This window comes from Lissotriton helveticus, chromosome 3_1 (assembly GCF_964261635.1).
Source record: "Lissotriton helveticus chromosome 3_1, aLisHel1.1, whole genome shotgun sequence".
NCBI classification, from domain to species: Eukaryota; Metazoa; Chordata; class Amphibia; order Caudata; family Salamandridae; genus Lissotriton; species Lissotriton helveticus.
In genome coordinates, this window is record NC_136061.1 from 149,497,930 (window position 1) to 149,520,996 (window position 23,067).

At 43.3% G+C, this 23,067-nt stretch overlaps 1 protein-coding gene across 1 annotated transcript in view; it reads right to left on the reverse strand.

The window, feature by feature from the left end:
• LOC144822741 (uncharacterized) overlaps positions 1-23,067 on the reverse strand; it is a 2,085,503-nt gene that overhangs the window by 1,265,554 nt on the left and 796,882 nt on the right. The window contains exons 56-60 of the mRNA XM_078680596.1: positions 19,995-20,078; positions 11,994-12,164; positions 11,151-11,279; positions 10,789-10,949; positions 1,229-1,355 (exon numbers count right to left, since the gene is read on the reverse strand). Of these exons, the coding sequence (XP_078536722.1) occupies positions 1,229-1,355; positions 10,789-10,949; positions 11,151-11,279; positions 11,994-12,164; positions 19,995-20,078 (672 nt within the window). The remainder of the gene's footprint in view (positions 1-1,228; positions 1,356-10,788; positions 10,950-11,150; positions 11,280-11,993; positions 12,165-19,994; positions 20,079-23,067) is intronic.

The window sequence follows — 23,067 nt, forward strand, 5'->3', positions numbered from 1 at the left end:
ACTAGCTGCCTATTAGTGAACGGATCAAGTTCAAAGCTTTGTGTATAGCCCATAAAACATTGTGCGAAACAGGTCTCAAGATAAATCAATCTCTTGTGGCCTTTTACCACCCAACGAGATGCCTTTGGTAAACCAACCAGTTTCGGGCAGTGACTTCAAAAACAAAGAGAGTGAGATTAGGTTCTCCCGCAACGTGGCCAAGCTCTGGAATACCCTCCCGATCCATCTGCGCTCTACCCCACACCATCTCTCCTTCCGGAAGCAGCTGGAGACTTGGCTTTTCCAGAATCTGCCATAACCAGTTGCTTCCTTTTTGCTTTTCTTGTCACTGATAGCGCGGGGATGCCTTAGGGTAGCCAGGCGCTTTACAAATATTTAATAATAATAATATTTCTCCCCTTGGTAGATGAGTGACCAGAGATCTGAGGACACTTTGGGGACAGAGAGAGAATGGGGAGCACAAACAATATACTTTGCATATTTCACCACAGCACCTGAGGCTGTCACAGGAAATTCCTTGAAAAGCAAACCAAAATGCTGCTATAATATTATGCATGAATAACTCTCACCTACGTCATTGGTTTATGCTAAAAATGTATTAATACATGCATTTCTCTACATACTCTTAGCCATGACTTGTTCCCCTGACTTTCATTTCGGATTTCCTGATAATCAGGTTTTTTAGAGCTTCACTGTGAGCAGATATCTGTGAGCCTCTATCTTTAAATAAACAACTCGCTCATTTGTGTTTCTCAGTAGCATTAACTATACAGCAGCGTTGGAAAGAAAGCCTATCCTCAGTATCCCGGAAGCTCTTTTTTGCTTACTTTACTTTGTAAATGAAGACATCTAAGAGTGTCCCTCGCAACAAGAGCTTTACAAATGCTTCCACTCTGGAAGGCTTAGTGGTAACCAGTATTGAAAGTGGGAAATGTTTTGTTTTATGAGTAAAAATAACAACGTTTTGCCCTAATTTACTCAGAGAAGCACCCATTTTCGTGAAGCACAATTAATGTTTGCCATGAAACAAGAACAAGCAAGTGAAAAGTACAAACTCAGTGAGATCATCATTTCCGAAACAGTAAAATAATGTAATGCTTATGTACATATCTTATGCGAAACAAAGGCTATTCGCGAATTAATGTGCAGGAGTGAAAAATGTTGACAAAAATTGCTTAGATCTTAGGGGACGTGGAATGCAATATTAGGCTGCGTGAGCTCGAAATACCTTAGCTAGGTGAAGGTCGTCAAACAGGCACAATAATTTCTTGTTTCCAACTGGTGCGTAGAGACTACCATTGCGCCACTCCAGCCGCTCTTTCAAGCACCCCCAAACCATCTTGGTATCGGTAGATCTGCAAATAACCACATTTAAGCCAATGTTAGCGATTCAAACAGAAAGGAGTCCTTTTTCAGATGTACCTGTTGCTGGTGTTGGCATCCAATGGACATGTGTATAGAGAACTAGCACTGAACAGTGGCATGGCCATCACCACCACGGTGCATGCATGCATGAGCTCAGGGCGATATTCTGAAATGCTTGTCCACTTCATGCCCTATGACCCAGGAAAACCTGCTCCCTACCGTTGCCTAGAACATGCAAAACTTGCTCTCTGCTGAGCTGGACCCAATTGTTTCTGGTGGGATCTTTCTACAGCACCATACTTTGGTTTAGGTCAGTTTTCTCCAAAGTCGATGCTGGAGGGCTGGATCCATGCCAGATTTGTAAGATAACTACATGTGTCTAAATTGGGATATGCTAAAAATCGACTTTGGAGAACCTGGTTTAGGTTATTGAGCGCTTTAAGGAAGATTCATTAACACCCACAAGGTGTGCAAGCGCATTTTGAGCTTGCAGATGATAACCCACGGTCGGTGCTTACATGTTCCCCCCTCCCCCGCTCTTTATCCCAAAATGAAAACTTCCGCTCATATTCAAGCAGAAAATTCATGTGTTTTTAATGGCTTGGAAGGAAGGAGCACTAGATTTTCATACGTTCAATCTGCTGTAAAAGTTGGATTACGTTTGTTTAGGAACATCTTGTTAATAATTACTTTAATTCTTAGACATATCGTTAATTAAAACCCAGAATTCACCCACAGAGTGCCTTGCCGTGACCCACTGCACAATGTAGCAGGTCAGGGACCTAATGGCTCTCCTGATTCTTCAGTGTGGGTAGTGGCTAGGGGTCCAACTGGACTAAACCCTGCCTACCAGAGCAGAACCAACCAGTTCACCAACTAACCCATAGGATCAACGTGTGAGCACTGCGTCCTTCTTTGCTCAGGGTCACTTGTTGTGGGAGACTCAGGTACCGGTAGTTCTAGAAGTGGCCTGGTAGGTGCTATTCTAGGATTCTCCTGCACTCAGCACCCTGGCTGTACATCCAGGGCACACAGCAATGCAACATTTCTCTACTCCCTCTTTATTGTTTTCCTAAAATGTTTTGTAGCTTTTAAAAGATGTATAGTCTAGATTTGTTGCAGCACTGATACTTCAATTGTTTTATAGTTCGTTTTTGTTTCTTCCGTGCTGTGTTTCTCTCTCCTGCTTAATGTTTCCTAAGTGTAAACCTTCAACCCCAGCTGCACTACCAAAAGTCAGGCTAAGACTACTTATAGAAATGGATGTGTTCCCTTTCCAGGTTGGGTGTAACACTTTCTTTAATCTTTTCAGCCTGCCATGCATATTTCTAGCATTGTTTCCCAGCAGGTAAACTTCCTGGGAAATACTGCTTATATTGTGTTTCTTGTTTCTTGGTTTGGACCTTAGGGGAAATACATTTTAGGTCTCGCCTACAGATAGTTAAGCTGTACAAATACTTTAAGTGGGCTTTGGGCCAGCTAATTGCCTATCATTGGTTGACTTTCTTGTCACTCTCTGTTAATTGCTTCTTTTTAAATTGCATTCTTCCGATTCTTTTCTTTGCCCCTCCTGTGGAGCATAGCTTGTTTGCCATCCTTTTAACTGAAATACTTGTATCCTTCCATGACTAACATCAAGCAACTACTTCTTTCAGCATTCATGAGAGTGCGTATATTTCTTGATCTCTTCTTCGTGTGGGGCTTGTCTCTCACATCCCGACCCCCGCCGTTCTCATAGTTGCTTCATATCCAATGCTACCCTGCCCCTACTGGCTCACATTTGCTCCCCACCACTCAGCTCATCAGTTTTGAGTTACTTCTGAGCTGCAATTTGCCACCAAGAAGATCCTTTGTTTATAATGTGCTTTTACACACTTTTAACCCCTTCGATTCTGGCACGTTTCCGCCGCTGTGCAGTAAACAAACGAACAGGGCGGGGCCGTGACGAACCCCAGCCGTCATCCGCACACGAGCACCGCGGAGCGTGACGGCTGGGGTTCATCACCAGCATGCAAGGGGTTAATCTCTTTTATTTTTAATTTACAGGCTGTCGCTCTCTTGAAATGGTAAAAAAAAAAAAATGAATGAGTGGTGATGCAACCAAGTACATGCGTATCATGGTCAATTTTATTTTTACCAATGCTGTTCAGCATTGGCAACAAATATTTTTCTTTTCGCCATCTCTGTTCATTATCAACTGAAACAAAAGGCCACGGAGGCGTCATGAGGCATATGTGTGTATTCTTGCTGACGAATTCGAATGTGTACATCTTCACACTGGGGTTGGACATTCTATGTTTTTTAAAACAAATTCCGATGCTGGGCAGCCTCAGCAACTAGCATTGGCAAACCCAGAGGGTCAGATTGCGCTTTTCAAAGGCAAGACCCACTGGCTTCGTCAATGCGTGTTCTTTGTGTAGTAGGAAGAGATACGGAAGAATCAGTGGTCCATTAATATATACTTTGTAGGGTGAACCCATTAACTCCCTTGTGCTCTAGGTCTTGACAATATGATATCATTCCATGTAAAAATGTTGTTTGAAAATCAGTGTTACACTTTTTCTTCATCAAATGTCTTAATACTCAATTGACACATGGTCCAATGCCCCCATTTCAATCCCTCTGATTTTCTAGTTTTTCTAGCACCTCCATCATACCACCCTTGTGCATTTTCCTGTTTCCTCTAATGTGGCTTTTTGTTATTCCCATCTGCTGTTTGTTTGCTTTCAGTGGTGTTTTTAAGTTCTGGTATATTGACCCCACTCTATGCAGGCCTATTTCAATGAGAGAAAGGGAAAATTGAAGATATTCAGCCAAAACATGACACCTTCTGGAGGTAAATTCGTGGTTTAAAAAATCTGCTATGGAATGCAATTTCAGCACATTTTCCCAACAATCCAATATGTTCCACAAACTTTTCCCACACATTGCAGCATTCTGAAAGATTTCATGACCTGTCTCCCTCACCCATGTAAAATTCTCAGTGTCCCATCACTACAGTTATTAATTATGCTGACTGCTTTCCATTGCACAATAAAAGAGTACATGGTCAAATAATTATCAAAATATAATCAATTCAACAACAAGAAAAATTCAACACCTTAGAACCTTTAAATGTCAAATCTTGGGAAGGTACCTCAGAGTTGTGTGACATCACAGAAGTGCAAATGGAAGGCATACACTGTGAACCAACAGACAGCTTCAAACCATCTTAGGATTCAAAGTCTTTGGCTGTAACTTCAAACACCATCAAAGATCAAAGAACATGATTTGTTTGCTAAATAAATCCTCTTGTCTGATTGAGAAGGAAAACAGTCCAAAATGAATGGCCACAGGCGCACGTGATCCACACCTGCGGGAAACACTTAGGAAGGTCTTCGGAAGCTTGTTTCCGGTCCAGGGAAGGCATGGCTTGGCAGTTCGGGCTGGACTGTTCCCATGAGGCACAGGGTCAAGACTGATTTGCATATAGCCATGTCTGAACTGGGGTGGCAGAGTGGGCTAAAGAACGGTGATGGATCAAACCCAGATCTTTTGACTGGGAGTGAGTGTTTGATTGGTTCAGATGCTCCGTCCATCACCACCCCCTTTTGTACCACTTCATCAGGACATGGGCACAGAGCCAATAGGCCGCAGAACCCCAGTTCAAACGGACCTGTGTAATTCATCTTTGGAGAAAATCCAGGAATGGAAGAACAGATGACAACAGTGGTAGCAAGCACCTGCTAGCACCAGGGCTTCAGGAAAAGGAAGCAACACATCAGGGCAAACGTTTTCATCTTCCACTAATCCGGAGCACTGCATTATCCCTAATGTGTTTTCACCAGAGCCTTTCCATTGCTACCTTGAAGCATTTGTACTGAAGACATACTGCCTTTACTGCAATAATCTTCAACAATGCGTTTTATAGCACCCTACGCGGCCTGCTTGTGTATTTTATTTACACTTTACTAGGTGTAGAGCCAATGTACTACATCACTGACTGAATTTGTTTCAAAGAAGGAACTATTGATTTGAATTCTCTGTGATAAGCACATTGCAGATTCATTCACCTGACCATTCATCTGCCCCATTCTTCATGGTGCCTGCTTCCCGGTATGCTGGAATAGCTGCAACTCTGGTTTCGCTGCTGACTTCGTTTTTTCGGTTCCAGCCTGCAGCCTGCTTCCATTCTTATAGTCCATCCTTCTCTGCCCTTCCCAGTTACTTCTTTTTTTTCTTTTGTTATTGCAGTAGAAGCCATGTTGTATTCACAATCGCCGTTGTTTTTTTTTTCTGTTCCCGTCTCCCTACCTCTCCTCACATGTTCCTCGCAACCCCACCGCTACTGCACATGGTATTCCAGTCCCTTCCAGCACAATACAGGCTCCTTGTTGTGTTGTAGCTGCAGGGTGTTTTTTAAGGTTTGGCGGAGTCATAGCCCACGTATCTTCGGCCACCATGCTGCAGTCTGCTAGGCTGCCTCATCTGCTCTGCCTGGGATGCCTTCAAGCCATCTCTGAGCCTTCCTCACTGCAGACTTCTGGACTGGGATCCAAGCTGGTGCCTTACGGGCTGTATTTCAAGTACGAAACACAGTATGACGATGATGACGATAATGACTCCACTGTGCGTCAAGGTCGGGATGCAAAGACAGTCAATGATATACATTAAAAGGTGTCTCAGTTAGAGGGCCACAGCTTTGGGAATCTTGTGATTCTCATGCCGTTCTAAGCACTGCTTTTTACATGCTTGAAACAGTAACTAATCTCACAGGAAATAACTCTGCCACATCTTAGCTTGGGATACTCCAACAACTCCTAATGGACGGCCCACCATCTTGGAAAGGTCATTTTATACCACCAAGCTTTGCTTTCAATTCGTAACCTATGGCGTCCACTCTGCTTCGAAGAGGCCCAAGTGTGATATTCTATGGGTTGTGCAGCATTCGAAAACGTTGTTTTTGATTCCTACGCTCTGTGCCTGACAAGGCGAGGCCTGCAGCAAGGCGCTGACAAAAAGAACAAGTAACAGACTTCTTCCCAATCTGAGTCTGCATTAAACTGGGTAAGATATTTGTACAATTCAAAACATGGACTTGATACCACCATATGCTTACCCACCTTCAGTTTTACTGCTATGTTTTTACATCTGACCTCCAGCCCTGGCCCATCCACTGTATCTCTGTAATCAGAAGTGTCCAAGTCTGAAGCATGGCACTATCATAAGGTGTAGTTAGATACATTTAGTTTCACAAAATGCCCATCTTTTTATGCTGATTGCCCCAAGCAGGGATGCCCTAGACCCTTGATCTTCTTGATTTTGTATCACTCGACAAGTAAATACAACACAAATCTGATGCTAGGCAGATCCTAAGCCAATAGTCCACAGAACAGAGAGTCGAGGACTTTTGGATTATAATTCCTGTTCCCTTAAAGTCAACCGGACAGTGTAGAATGAGTGAGATACTGTTCCAACAGCTGTCTCACAAACTAGTTACACCAAGGCAAGACACTCATAAACAAGAGTGAGACCGTACTGTAAAAACTATGACTAACACTCTGTAACACACTACTCAAGTGAATGAAACTCAAGCTTAATAAGACTGAGCTCCGGGACCTGAGCAGAGTATTCAAAAAGAGATGCCATTGCACCAAGGTGTGGGACACCAAACAAATGAGTACAGGAAATCTGCCTTTTCTGTGTGGTCAGGCTGGACTTTTCACCTTTGACCCTGCTAACTAGTAGTAAAGTGCCTGTGCTCCCCTTCTAAACATGGTTGGATGGGCATATTTAATTTGCCTATAAACCCCTAGTATATGTTTCAAAGAGTACACATGGTGTGGAAGTTAAATGCCACCAGTGGACTACAGCACCCTTTGAGCCATCCACTCCAGTGGTAGTGCAAACATGGCTTCTTGCCTACCAGTGTAGTGTAGTGTAACAGGGCCAAGCCTGCACTGCAACTTATCAAAGTTAACCCCTTTTTCAGGTAAAAACATTTCTGTTAAAGTGATCCCTATCTATGCTGTGTAGCCCACATGGCAGGGTGCATGTTTTTTCGAAGCAGGCCCTTATAGTGACTAGCCCCTAAAAGCTATTTTAAATGTAGGCAGCCTGGCTGACCCATACTGAGACTGAGAAGTAATTTTATAAATGTATATTAGTTTGCGCTATATAAAACTGCAAAAAAGAAATACGTCTGATTAAATAGACACGTGTGTGTATGACTGGCTTGAAGGGAAGAGTCACTCCCTCTCTCTCCTTACATAACCCTCCACCACCGGAAATGCCTGGGGCATGGCGTGAGTCAGATTACATTACATAGCCAACCAGTGATTGTCAGAGGGTTATGAAGACAAGCACAGAATTACATGTTGTTAGATGCGATATTATATCTATTTCACTCTGACAAACTGCACTTATAGCAGTGTTTATCAGCTATAAACAAAATTCCAGTCATTGTGGCTTTGTGCGAGGATAAAGAGTGCTGGAGACCACTGCAGAGAAAAGTGCACTTCAAGCTTTATCAAGCAGGGACTACAGCCCTTAGACGCAGGGAACCATCTTATGTAAAATGTCACACTTGATTCAATAGCTGGTGACAGCTACACAGCTAGCAAAACCTTCTAGATGCATGCAAACATGGCAAACAAAACAACTATCACACATGTCTACGTGCAAGTGCAACATTTTGTACAAGAGTTACCAATAGGGCTAGCATATCAGTAGCCAGTCTGGTCAAAGGAATGGCTAATGAATAAATACATTAGACTTATAAAGTGCTCAGCATCCTGGAAAGTTATGCCAGCGTTGGATCTGTGGGACTTGACTGGAGAAGACCAACTGAGACAATTAGACTAGTGCTCTGAAACAATCTTGTAAAACAGCAGGTGAATATTACATATGGGCTTGAATCTTGCCCTCAAAGAATGATTCCAAGCTTAATTCATTTTTAAGTAAAAAGCGTAAGCTTGCTGGGACAACAACCGTAAAAGACGTCTTGCAAGGCAACCAGACTATAAAATATGAAGGCAGGAAGCGTTTTGACAACAAAGAGAGGCTGAAGATGGCAACCACCCATGTTTTCACGAATGCATAGCGTCAGGGGCTCTGAGTTTAGGGCAAGACAGAGTATGAAAATTCACCATGAATTAGAGGTTCCTGGTGAAAATCCTGCCCCAGGGTTTCCCCCAAGGCTGTCCCCACCATTACGGATGTATGTCATTACCATGCATGCTTTTACAACGCATGCCTTTACCACGCACCTTTCACAACGCAAGTCGTTACAACGACTTGCGCTGGGGGGGGGCTCTAGGATAGGGAATAGTTCATTTACTATCCAAAACCTTCCCTACTATTCACGGGGACTGGAGTTGGAATAGTAAATTAAACTATTCACTATCCAGTACCGCCCAAAGCAAGTCGTTGTAACGACTTGCGTTGTGAAAGTTGCGTGGTAAAGGCATGCGTTGTAAAAGCATGCGTGGTAGTGACATACATCCGTAAAGGTGGGAACAGCCTCGGGGGAAACCCTGGGGCAGGATTTTCACCAGGAACCTCTAATTCATGGTGAATTTTCATATCCCATGTTACAAGTGTCCCCTGACATACTCGAAGTTTCCTTCCAAAACATCATGTATATTTGCATGGTCACTCTCTGAAAGATCACCATGGCATGCCTGTCTTTATTACGTATAGTGGGAGATGATAACAACTCTGGCAGACTGGTCACTCTAAACTGGACAGCCTATCTAGCACCATTCTCAGCAGTGTCTACAGTTTCAACATGATGTAACCAGAGGAGGTTCGGTCATCAGGGAAGCCTGCTTCCCTCATCCCCATTATGTACATTACTTTTGAATGAATGAATGAATGAATACGCATTTATATAGCGCATGGCTACCAGGGGGCATCCCTGCGCAAGAAGGGGCCTGAATACAACTCTCTTCTAAATCAAGCTTTATGTCATGGATCAGACATAGAACTTCCTATTGGGCCTGATTCACGGTGACAGGCTGCTAAATGTCGTGAATCTACTAATGAAGAATTAATTACAAGTTTGGAGCAGATTTTCACATGTTAAGGTGTGATACCTCTAACAGTACTCTTGGAAATCTATGTTGTCTGCAGATCCAAGAACACGCTAACCACTCTAAGTTTGCTAATACAGATTTCGCACGTAAATCTAAATGAGTAAATGATGCAGAAATATTGTTTCCACACAATAATTGGAGTAAATCTCCTGCTACACCCCCTTGCAATATGAGGGTATGCACCTTCCAATTCCCACTCTGGAGACACCCTTCAAAGGAGGAAATGCATGTGTGCTTTAGAGTGGAAAACATTGAGAAAAATGTCTTTGAATATTCACAATCCTTTGAGGGTGATGTTGATAAATGCCCTTTGCAGTGCTTCCTCAGAAATATCTCTTTCTCCCACCTCTAACTCCACATGTAGGACAGTGAAACATTTGCCATGCTGGCAGATTTTTCTCTGCCAGAAATTGCAAATGTTGATCACAAAATGAAACAAATCTTGACTCTTTGAATCAGGGATTGGAAGTTATAATCACTAATTATATTTTTGCACACATAAGTTCCACTATTGTATGCAAAATACTTTGTGAATGGGACCAACACCTCAAAAGTATATCTTCTTCAAAGTAGGCTTGTGCATCTCCTGGTAAAGCTCCCAGAGGGCTCCTTGGAGACTGTGCTCTAAGAGGTTTATTGACTTTTCAACAATATAAAACTTGAGTTCAATAAAACAAAGCAGATAACTAATTGAAGAATATAGCTGGGGACATATGAAAAAATATATACAATTATAATATTATTCATCAATGCACAACATATTTGTGCGCATTGAATGAACGTATTATTAATATAAAGCATAAATATGCACCCGCAGGTTTATTACTGCTCATGGTTGCACTTTTACAAATGCTGGGAATTTACAAAGGATTCCTGTCAATCTTTGTGATTCGTATTTCCAAGCATGTGAAGGGCTTTCTGCATACATAACTGGATATGCAGTGCAATAGTGTAATCGAAAATGCTTTCGCATGTGCCAAATTTCCTGTTTTTTTACCCCACAGGAAAATATTTTTCTTATTGTAGAATCCCTTTTACCTGCACACCATCAATTTTGCGGGTGTTCCTCATACATTACTCCCTGAAAATGGATTTTCTCTTACCATTGACAGTTCTCTGTATCCAGGGTAAGAATTGATTAAGAAATGTTTTTGAATGCTTCCAACCTTCAAGGCATTTCGGCCACTCCCCCCACCTCTGTTTACAGATTTATTCTAACGAAATTATTCATATGAGTAAGAAGGGTTAAGCATAATACCTCCTTTTCTGATTTTACATGCACTAATAGCCTTGTGTGCAACTGATCTGGTAAAATATACATATTAGACCTGAAATTATAGTTACTCACCGATTTGTTGCTATTTTGAGCTCTAAAAGTTCTGCCACGTCCCCTGAGCAGAGAGTACTGATGTGTTCCTGCATGGCAGCAGTTTTTCCACATCCTGCTTCGCCCACGAGGATGACTGGCCAACCAGCAACAGACAGAAGATTTGATAGAAATAACGTTTGCTGAAAAACAAACCATTGTCTTATTTTTAAAATACTCTCCATTGGTCTTTAAAATGATTTCTGTTTGGAACAAAGATCTGACAACTTATACCTTAAATATTTAATGTGTAATTTAGTTAAGGTACAAGGCATGCATATTCCTCTGTCTATGATCCATTTCTCTTCACCATATACACCTGGATATTATTACTACAGGCTTACCTCTGCGTGCACAGTCCGGACAAAAGCCTCAGATGGTATCCCTTGCCCATGGGGAATTGAATACGGCGAGATATTTTCATTCCATTTCATAAACTGGTGGGTCTCACTGTCCACATAATAGTCCCAGATCTGCAGAAGATGAGAACACGTGGGATGAAGAGAACTAGAGAATACATTGCATCCTGCTTCAGTGGGTGTGAACGATACTGTAGAATTCAATTTAAAATCTTAATACATTATATAACATAAGGAACGTATCCCCCAACCGTGCTAAATCAAAGATGATGCTTGTTTCTCCAGCAGGTTGATACCAATATATCACATGGGAGCCAGGAATCCTTGTATAAAAGACTGTATTTAGTTTCCTTAATACAGGCTAATTGTGACACACTTAGTCGCCTATAATAAGGAAATGATGTAGAAACCTACCCTTGTTAGTACTTTCAGACTCTTTCACGGGATATGGGGGCTTATATTACTGCAGTAAGAAGGCACAAAAGTTTCATAATTGCACACAAGAGATTCTTTCTTTTCTTAATCCTTATTTTCTAAAACATATGATCATAGAATCCACCTGTAAGTGATGTCCCATGTAGACCTTTCCTCTCATACCCAGCTTCTCTAATGGGCTTACCATGCATCTCCAAAGTCAGATTTTTGTTAACTACTGGATGCTTCTCCTCTATGATCTTAAAGTCGATAACTTACTTATCACCGAAAACAAGGTCCTACAAGCTTAATTTGATGAGATATTTGTAACCATATCTTCTGTGTTGCGGATAAAATATGTATTTTAATTACATGAACCATCAGAATAGTTAGGAAAAAATAAAAGCTTTTTACCTCACCATCCCCTGGAAATACACAGTGACTCCTGAAATGCTTTCTCCACCACCGACTGAAGGTAGTTTTCTGATGGGATTCTAAACTTCCTCCAAAAGCCCATATGCAAGAAAATAGAAAATATTTCTTCATATCGTCAGGCAAAATCTCTGGAACAGTAAGTGATAAGGCCTAGAGAAAAAATTGCAAATTAGTTTAGAGAGTTATTTTTCTTTTAATGGAAGAACATCATTTTTTTCATGAGTATCAGTCATCATTACTCACCTCCCAAACAAAGGCTCATCTGAGTTTTGCTACATGCAGATAGAGCTACTTTAGTTTGTTAGAACAGAAAGATTAATATCAAGGGAACATTGACTTGTCAGCCTGTTGTGGTTTACGGGGCCCTACGCGTCACTTTTACTGACTCCATCATTAAAGTATATATTAGTACGCTAGTGCAACTAACTGAATATCAACACCATTCAGTTTCTAGAAGTATGTGGGAGATACTGAGATCCACCTCATCTTCGAAAACAGAGCCAGAAACAAATCGAACATCACTGAAAATGTAACTACCACTCAATGCCACCAAAACCTGAAATCTTGGTGGATGGAACACAAAAAAGCACAAGTTCCCTTTCACATTGACACCAACCGTAATTAAATGCACATCACAGTCCAAAATGTGAGAAATGTACAAGAAACAACAATGAACCCACATGTACATGCTGTTGTAAAGTGAACCAACCTCTTTCTATCACTGATCTCCAAGGTTGCATCAAGTCTTCAAACACAACTTTAGATAGATGTAATCACATTGTTAGTTATGTCATTGCTAGATTATAACAAAGTGGTCTGTTTGAGGTTACCCAAAACTAAGACTAGAATGTATACCACAGTTAATCCTCAAGTGCAAGAACTAATTCCTTGTGGGAGCTAAGATCAAGTTTACATTTCTATGCAAGGCACGCAAAACATTCTGGAACATTCTACAAGTCACACATATGAATCAGCCAACATTTTTGAGGACTGACAAACACAAACATCTCAAATGCATCTTGAGGCAAAGATTTATCATTTGAGAATTGAAACTTTTTCAAATGTCATAGATGTTTAAAAGACAATTGCATGTAGTCGTTACAGCATTTCCTTGCAAAACTTAATACAAAGGCTATCAACCTCCACAGTTAAATCAAATTCCAAGTCAAAAGCTGAACTATTTCCGCTCTTCACTTTCGTAGGCAACACACTAGTCAGCGCTAGTAAAGAGCCAGCTCCCTTCTAAGGCCAAAGAGCACAACATAAACAGCCAGATTCATCAATGTCAAAATCTGCGATTTCTAAATTGCGAGAAAAAGCGAATCGCAATTAAGAAATCGCAGAATGGCATTCATGAATAAATGCGAGAAAAAAAAGCGATTCGCAATCGCCCACAATCGGCGATTGCGAGTCCCCGAAAATCGCTAAATATTCGCATTATCGGCCGATACCCGTGTTGAAATTGCGATCTCGCAATTACCGAATTCGCAAATTGCGATCTCGCTAAATGCGAGATCGCAAAAACGGGAAGTCGCATCCTGAGCACAGTGATGACATCCCAACCAGGAAGTAGGCAGGTTCCACCCTCATTCAGCAGTGAGAGCCTGAACTGGAAGCATCATCATCAGAGGTCTCCTCCAGTGTGCCTACAGGAGTAAACTAGGAGACACCCCAGTGGCAAGCATGTCAGAGGAAGGTGCAGCTGGATCTTCCAGTGGGGGGAAGCGCAAAATAAAATTTTCAGAGCAAGAGCTCGAATTTTTAATTGAAGGAGTCTGCAAGGGCTACAATCGGCTCTTCGGGAAAGACTCCAGAAGGGTGCCCGAGACCGATAAAAGGCGGCTATGGTTGAGCATCCGCGCTAAAGTAAACTCTGTGGGGGTGACCCAGCGCTCCGTGGACGAGCTAAAAAAACGCTGGTATGACCACGAAGGGCGGTCAAAGGAGAAGATTGCGGAGAGGCTGGGGGAGCGTGTGGCGACAGGTGGAGGGGAGCCCACTGTCCCACCGAATACACCACTGGAGGACCGAGTGGAGGACACCATAAATCCGCAGGCATGCGTGGGTGTGACCCAGCTGGACTCCTCCCGACCCACCCAAGACACACCAGGTAAGTGCCATGCGACTGCGACCCCCTGTCCCCTAACAATGTCCATGACTTCAGAGCATCCCATATCAAATCCCAGTCATGCAGCCAAAGCACACCACTAAAGCGCTATTGCATTGTGGGACATGTACTCTGACCACAATTACCATCTTGCCCCATTAAGGCAGACATGTTTAGTGAGAGTAAATCCTGCAGCGAGTCAGGGAATGGTAGTCAGCATGCATAGGAAGCCTAAATGTGTAAGAAACATGTCACTAATCAACGTCCACTTTACATCACAGGTGGCGTAGAGGTCCCCAGCACAGACAGCGATGGCCTGGTAATTGAGGACATCACGGAGGACACAGAGGGAGACACAAATCTATCCCCACAGCCCGGACCATCAGGGCAAGCTGCCGCACCAGCGGTCATTACACCACCTGCCCCTGTGGCCAGTGCCACCCCTGTGCCACCACGCGCTGCAGTAGCACTGCCCGTCACACAACAACCAGTGGGGCTTGCAACACCAGCAGCAGTTCGCCAACCAACCCGCCGCCCTGCGGCTGTGAGGAGCCAGTCCAGCGGACTGGTGAGGGATCAGCGCACTAACAATTCCCGTGCTGGCAGGGGACGACACGTGCGACCAGGTGGGCTCTCCATTGAGCGCCGTATGCTACATGTGCATCAGACCCAGGCCCGTCATCTCGGGGCTATCCACCTCCAACTGGGCAAGACCGCCCGAAATGTAGCACAAATGTCAGACCGCATGGAGAGGATGACAGCTGCTATGGAGGCCAACACACAGGCCATGAACAGGCAGCCGGATCTCAACCACCGCAGACACCGCCAACTGCTGACCTGCCTGTCAGCATACACGCGGTCCAACTAAATAATTGGGAACGCGACCTCCCAGCTCTCGCGACGCTCCTTGGCCATGCAGATCCAAATGGTCCAGTGCTGCCAGGACGTCGCGAGAGCTCTGGAGCATGTGTCAACAGCAGTGCAGGGCATGCAGGCTGGCGGCCATGGCCAGGCGGGGGGGCTGACGACACAAGTGAGGCAACATCCAGCCATAGCAGCCAGTCCATTCCACCGGTGGTAGCACCCCGCCGCAGCAGCAGGCCCTCTGCTGGCTCAAGGCCTAATCAGGAGGAGGATAGAGAAAGGAGGCTGGGAGCATCTGCCCGGAGGCGGCATTGAACAATATAACATTTACATGAGGGGCCATGCTGCTGCTACAAGCATGCCCTCCTGAAGAACAGACATATGACGCAATATGTCATTCATGTACCAGTTTGCAGAATGCCCAGTTTATTGTGCTGTAAAAATTACAAATATTCTGACTAACTTATTCTGACTCATGTCATTATTAATGTTGTCATGCATGAGTTAAGTAATGGGTGTGGGGAGTTGGGTGCACTAGAAATAGTTCATGCAGATTTGGTTGCGGCGCATGTGTCCTTCTGCAGGATTCTCACCGCGTGCGTGACGCACATGTGCAGGTGGTCGGTTGTCCCCTTCCCACTCACTGCCAGAGATGTCTACAGGTATCCTGCGCTTGGTAGCAATGTTGTGGAGGATTGCACACACGGCCACGATGCGGCAGGAGACCTCTGGCTCGTATTTGATGGCCCCAGCAGTCTTGTGCAGTATGCGGAATCTGCCCTTCAAAAGGCCAAATGTCCTCTCAATGCAATTTCTTGTGCGTATGTGTGCTGGATTGTAACGCCATTGCTGTGGTGTTGCAGGGTTGAAGTATGGTGTGAGGAGGTACTCACGGAGAGCGTAGCCGCTGTCACCTGAATGATAGGAGCAGAGGGTGAGTGCCTGTGCGGCGCAGCTACATTATCACAGTGTAATATTGTGGGGCATGTGTACTTACCCAGTAGGTGTCCTTCACCAAAGTCTCCTCTAACCAGTCGTGTGTGAATGCCACTGTGCCGGAATATGAAGAAGTCATGTGTGCTCTCCGGGTACTGTGCCACTATGTCCGTGATGATTGTCTTCACATTGCACACCATCTGGATATTGAGAGAGTGGTAGGACTTGCGGTTGCGATACATGTATTCCGTTTGTGCTGGTGGGCAGATGTGGATTTGGGTACAGTCAATGCATCCTATTATATGTGGAAATTGGGCTACATTGTAAAATTGCAGCTTGGTGTCATTCAAGTCCTGTTGGTTGGTGGGGAATGAGATGTAGTGGTGTTGCCGGGTCAGCATGGCCTCCAGGAAACTCCTTAGGCAGCGGGACATGGTGGGCTGGGATATCCCCCCTGCGACAGCGACTATCCCCTGGAAGCTTCCGGAGGCCAGTAGGTGCAGGCTGCACAATACCTGCACATGGGTGGGAACGGCATTGGTCCTCCTTGTTGGGTGCTGCATCAGGGGGTCTAGGTCCCGGATCAGCTTGATGATCATTGCCCCATTTAGGCGGTACTTTGCGTAAATTTGCTCCCTGGTTTGGCCCAGAAGGGTGACCCGCACACGGAATATCCGCTCCTGGATCCTACGTCTGTTCCATTCTGCTCGCTGTAGCCTTCGCCGCCTGACCACCATGTAGAGTCCTGGCATTGTGAGAGTCCTCAGGCTCCAGCTGCATGTCCTTAAGTGTGTTTGGTCAGGCCTGCACCTGTTTGTAGTTTGCTAACGTTTTTTTGAAAAGAAATAAAATTTCCTTACTGGTTACCACCTGGTTTGGGGTCTCCTTAAATTGTGCGTCGCAAATAGCGATTTTTGGGTTTTTCGCAATATGCGATTTTTCATGAATGGCGATTGCGAATATTTTGCGAGTTCGCAAATGAATTCGCAGAATCCATGGTTTCTCGCTATTTCAGATTCGCAAATGGGCTTGTTCCAGGATTCTGAGAATTTATTTGCGGACTCGCGAAATTTATGTTGCGAATTCGCTATTTTGGATATTTCACTATCATGAATCCCTTTCTTTGAAATTGCGATCGCAATTGCTAATTCGCAGCTATTGCGATCGCAATTTGGCTTCATGAATCTAGCTGAAAGCGAAAAGGGGCATGATATGCAAGGAGACAATGGTGCAAAGGAACAAATAAAACTAGAGGTAGGCAGGGATGGATAGCACATGAATGAGGAAGTATGTTGAAATAGTGTTGAGCGATTTGAAAAATAAAAGAGCTGGTGCAAGAATGGTAAAGGAAATAGGTCTCGACTTTAAAAGGCCAGGCCCATGGCTTTGCCAAAGCTTGTTGTTAATTGCACACATGTACATATATCACAATACATGTATATGCGACACATGCACAAGCCCAGGACGGCATGGACATCAATCTTGCAATGGGTTTTCAATTAATGAAAACCTATTCCAAGTGTTCCACGTATGTGCACATACGCATGCATGTGACACATGCATCATGACTCGTTTATATGCCTTTCAGCCTTATATGCCGTTTAAATTCTGCTGCGTATTAGAGAGCAAAACATTTGAACAAAGTATACTTACTCTTCAATGTCCTATTCTAAACTCTAAGAAAATTGGCGATGAAGCTGCTGGTGACATCATGTGCCAATCCCAAATAATGTCACACTTCTAATTCCACCACTAATATCTGCCTAACTTCACACTCGCCCACTCTACCCCCAGATGCATCAAGCTTCTATTTTGCGATTCCTTATTAGCGAAAAATAAGGATTCGCTAATAAGGAATAGCAAAATGCTATGCATGAAGAAATCGCTAAAAAAATTGCGATTTTTTAATATTCCTTAATTGCGACTCGCAAATTGCGACTCGCAATTAAGGAATACCTCCCCATTCATTCCTAAGGGCCTAGAGGCCCATAGGAATGAATGGGAAGACATTCTCAATTTGCGATTAGCAATTAGCGAATCGCAAATTGAGAATGCAATTTCAAGGGTGCAGGGGTGTCCAAAGGACACCCTGTTGCACCCCTGAAATTAATCTGTGCACATATGTTGCGCACACACATGCCCTAAGGCCATGTGTGTGCGGAACATGAAACTTTGAAAAATGCACAAAAGTGCATTTTTCAAAGTTTTTGCAAATTACCAAGAAGTTCAACTTCATGGTAAATTGCTCCCCCTATTAGCGAAATCGCTAATTTCTTTACTTTGTTGCATTGCATTTAAGGAATCTCAATTTGGGATTCCTTAAATTCAATCGCAATTTAAGGAATCTCAATTTAGAGATTCCTTAAATTGCAATTTTTGCATTTGGGATGATGCATCCCAAATGCAAAAATACCGGTCGCAAAGGGGCCGATTCTGAAAATCTGCCCCTTTGCGACCAGATTTTCCTTTCATGCATCTGGGCCTAAATAACTAGAAAAAACTCTGAAGGGGCCAAAAAAGAGAATTTTTTTACATGATATGATATACAACACGAAGATAAATGCAGTCCAATGGGACATTGAATTTGTGTCCAATTAATTTTAATTGGAGCGAAACTATTGGTTTACATCAGTGCACAGCAATGGTGTAAATCTATGTCAACAGAGTCTCCATTATACTACAAGCATTCGGTGCAGACCTTATGTGTTTCTTCAATATAAAGTGAGGATAGTGATGTCTCCGTGCTAATGACGATTACCCTGTACCAGAATATCACTGCTTAAATATTGTCTAACAAAAATACTGCATTATAAATATCGTTCACGAAAATATCAGCACTTTACATAGAAAATTGGCACCCAATATAGCTAAATGTTGTAAAAAATATTTAGGCGATGTCACTAACATCAGATGTTATTTTTGTTAATGATCTTCTGACATACAACTCGCCTCAAATGTTAGTCTTTATTCTCAAGGCACTTTCTGCTTGGGTCTTAGCACTGTGAAATGCTCACTTATTGTGCCAAAATGCCAATCAAACACATTTCCAGGCACATATTATTCTAGGGGTAATTTAAGCATTGTGCAGATCATAGTGATTTTCTTGTACTTTTGTATCCCTTGAAAGGTGTTTTTGTGGCTCTGCTAATTACACCTGCAACGCAATTCTTTGTGAATCAGTTCATCAGTGTTTAGTCGCAATTCCCCTCCTCACTGCATGATAACATTTACAGGAAAGTAAAATTACATTGCTGTCAATGTTAAAGATAGAAACAGATTATCAACAATGGATATGATTCACATTTGATTGTTCGAGGTGCAAGTGTGACTTACACCAGCAATAATTTACAACACGACATACACTTAGTTTATCCTTAACAAAGAAAACAGGAAATAGGGACACACAATAAATAAATAAATATGTACTTTATTAGAATGTGGAGGGAACTCAAAATTCTACAACTTCTAGAGGAAAACAAGGAGTAGAATCTACTGGTTGAACTGCCTTAATAATACTATTTCAATGGCGGAAAAAAATCAGCTGTTAGAATCTACTCCAGAAATTGAAGGATTAGTAGTTATCGCAAACTTTAAAACGTTGGGCATGATTTATATTGGCTTTTCCATGATGGATTCCAGACTGTCCTTCTTACCCGTCTTAATACTGTTTTTGGTCTGGAAAATGCAGTTGTAAATTGGACTCATTGTGTTTTACTGCAAATATCAAAGCCCAGAGAGCAAATGATAAAACTTTGGGGTATTAACTAATGAGCATCCAATTGTAGCCTAAGGAATGTGATTATATCCCTTGATCGGCTACAGAGCTAAAATGCTGTTGTACATTAATAGAATCTCATCATCAAACAAGCCAAAGCATACACGAAAATGATTTATCCAATCTTGATTCACATACAAACACTTTTAAACAAACACTTGTTATTAGGTTTTATCACGCTTATTTTAGGAATGCCAGTGAACTACGGTTCCTACAGGTGACATTGTTATGAAAAATCTAAGTGAAAATCCTGTGTTAAGCATGAACATCAAAGATGAGTAATATGAGGGCATCTGACCTGAAAGATTCTGAAGAAAGTCTGTATCACGTTATCTTCTGTAAGTGCAATGCCCTTTGTTCCATGTCTGGGTTCAGTCATCAACTTCTTTTTAAAAAACAGCATGGTCGGCTCTGCAAAAACAGTTGCATAATATAGAAGAGGAATGGTTTTATTTTGTGAGGGAACAAATGAGGATCTTAAAATGCTCTGATCTGCAGTACAACCTTGCTACATAACTATCTTTTGCTTAACAGTAAACAATCTATAAAACAGGACTTGTTGTTACAAATTGTAAATGTTATGATCCCCTAATATCCTGTCACTGAAAAGAAGATTGAAATTGGCCAAAACAAGCTAAGAGCCCCATACAAAGCAGGATTATTGGGTGGGTGTCCTCAGTCCTGATTAACTGAAAGCAATTTATCAGATGGCCAATACAGCCTCTGTCCCTGTTCCTCTGACAAGTTTAGTCCCCTAGGGATCTATTAACCCGTTGACCGTGGCTGGAATTCCGCCGCGGTGCGTGTGATTTATGACTGGGCGCCCACTGTGACGTTGGACGGACGGGGGCCGTCCGACGCACGCAAAGGGTTAATGACCCCCATATTGTTCAGCTTGCACATTCAGCCACTAACACTCCTGGGTTGTGAATCATCAGTATGCAGAGGACACCTAAATGCACCTAAAAATATCTTCCTCATAAGACATTGGTACTAGCAAGAATATCCCAACGACACTCCAGAACAGGATTAAAGTCTAAAAACTAAAATAATCTCCATTAGATGTCCTTAAAATGGACTGCCTATCTGAGCTCAGCATCAATGGTGTCCCACTCATTTGGTAAATGAAGTTACACCACTGGGATTGTAGACTGATGCCCATTAGTCTATGTGCTCACAAAGGGGATCACCTACCTCGCTAAAAAGTTAATCCTCTGCTTCATCCTAAGGACTTTCACACTGCTGTTCAGGCTATTGTTCTATCTCACGTGAACTATGGCTAGGAATATAGAACTCCCCTCTAGAAGGTGTTCCACTCTAGCAGGCATACCAAGCTCAACATTAACGCCTATGAAAGCCATTCTACGTTCTGAGGTTCAGATGATAACTGGAACCAGAATGTTTCACCACATACCACCATTAAGTTAAAAATGAAGTTCAAGATGTAAGCAACCTCACATCACATACAAGGCCATTCACAATCAACACCCTTGCCACCTAAAAGCACAGCTTAAAATCTCTGGTTGCATTAAGAACTTCAGTTGTATTGACAGGCTTAGTTTGGAATTCAAAAATTCACCTCCTGCAAAGCTTCCACAAACTGCTTCTTCGGTGCAGCTCCCACTACCAGCTGATCTGAGATGTTGGAAAGGACTAAAACACACTTGTTTAAAGTCTATGTGAGTAGATCTCCTTCGGTGACATACCTACTATCTTCCTACCTCACACTCTTTTAAACCCCCCTCCCTTTAGCGGCCCCTGACAACACTGACCTAGCCTCACCACCCTTCAACTCAGCACCAGTCTTCGCATCCTCCCTTACTTCTGCCTTCTTTCTCATGGTAAACTCTTAGGTCCTTTCAATTTTTAACCTCTCATTCAAAATTCTATATTTGCCATGGTCATTTTTAAGTAAGTGCATGTACCTCACAAATGTTGTGTACAGCAGCACTGTATGTGTCTCGCAGTACAACGATGAATTCAGTAACACCACTATGGAGCATTTATTAAGTCATTACCACAATTTCACAATTTAGTGAAATGCCACAGGAAATTTTAAAAACAAATATTTACATAGTAACATAGTTTTGAGTGCACAAAATCACAAATGTGTGTATCAAAAACACTATAGTTGATAGGAGGAGTGCTTGCTTCCAATCGCTCGGGGTAGCATCCCAACCCATTGTTCTTTTGCTCACTATGATGGTGAGCACAGAACCCACGTCGGGCATACACTTGCCGCTGAGAGCAAAAATCAAAAACACAGAAGGTGATGGTTGACAGTAGTTGGTGTTATCGTACGGGGGTGGTGGGGCGGGGAAACAGGGTTGATTAAAAAAAACACTTACCTTGGAATGACCGGCCACCGCCTCCCCTGCATCCTCTTCCTTCTTCCTTTCTGCAGTACGGCCAGCAGCATGAAGCACACGACACGCAGGCTTCCCTGAGCCAATCATAACACTGAAATGCAGAGTTGTAAGTGGTATGAGCGCCGTGGTAAGGCGCTCAGACAGGAACAGGAAGCTGATGCATGTTCCTCACCAGGCTATGTAATGCAGCCTGATAGGGAACATGCAAAGTGTACATGAACTGTTTGGTCAGCCCAAGAGGGCCGGCCAAACAGTTCATGCGCACTTAGGGAGGCCCTGCTCTGGCCAGCCCCGCTTCGCCCCACATTGTGGAGAAGTGTGGCTCACTGGTTAGAGGCGGCAGACCCGTAAGCAGAGAACGGCCCGGGACCAGGGTTCGATTCCCGACGCGGCAGGGTCGTGGACCAGGGTCAGCGGACTCGATAATTCTCGCCTCGGTGCCTACTCTAGTCAGAAACCACACTCGGCAACTCTGGGCATCAGCTTGCCTCATCTTCACAACGGCCCCCACAGACAGCCGGGGATGCTTGGTCGCACCTTAGAGATACCCATCAGGGACCATCTCTCAGGGTGAGCCAGGACGGGTTCCCCAGCGGTCGAAGCGTGGAGATACTCCTCCGGGAGTCGATTCCTAGCGCTATATAAACCCACAATTAAATTAAATTAAATTAAATTGAACAAGGCCATTGACTGCATACAATAGGAAAAATAAAATGCCGGTAACAATACATTGTTGTCATTTTATTTTTCCTTTTTGCGCAGTGGGGCACCGCTCTCATGCCTTAGCAGAGGAGCCGTCCCTGATGGTTGGAATGCTTACTCAGTGTTCCACTGGAACCAAGCTATATCAGACTAATGAACACTAATCAGGGTGAAACCAATCTTGGGTTGCTTGTATTCCGGTTCAGGGAGGGCCTGGTCTGGCAGTTCGGGCTAGATTGTTCCTATTAGAGCAGGGTCAAGACTGATTTGCATATAGCTGGGTCCAAAACAAAATGGCAT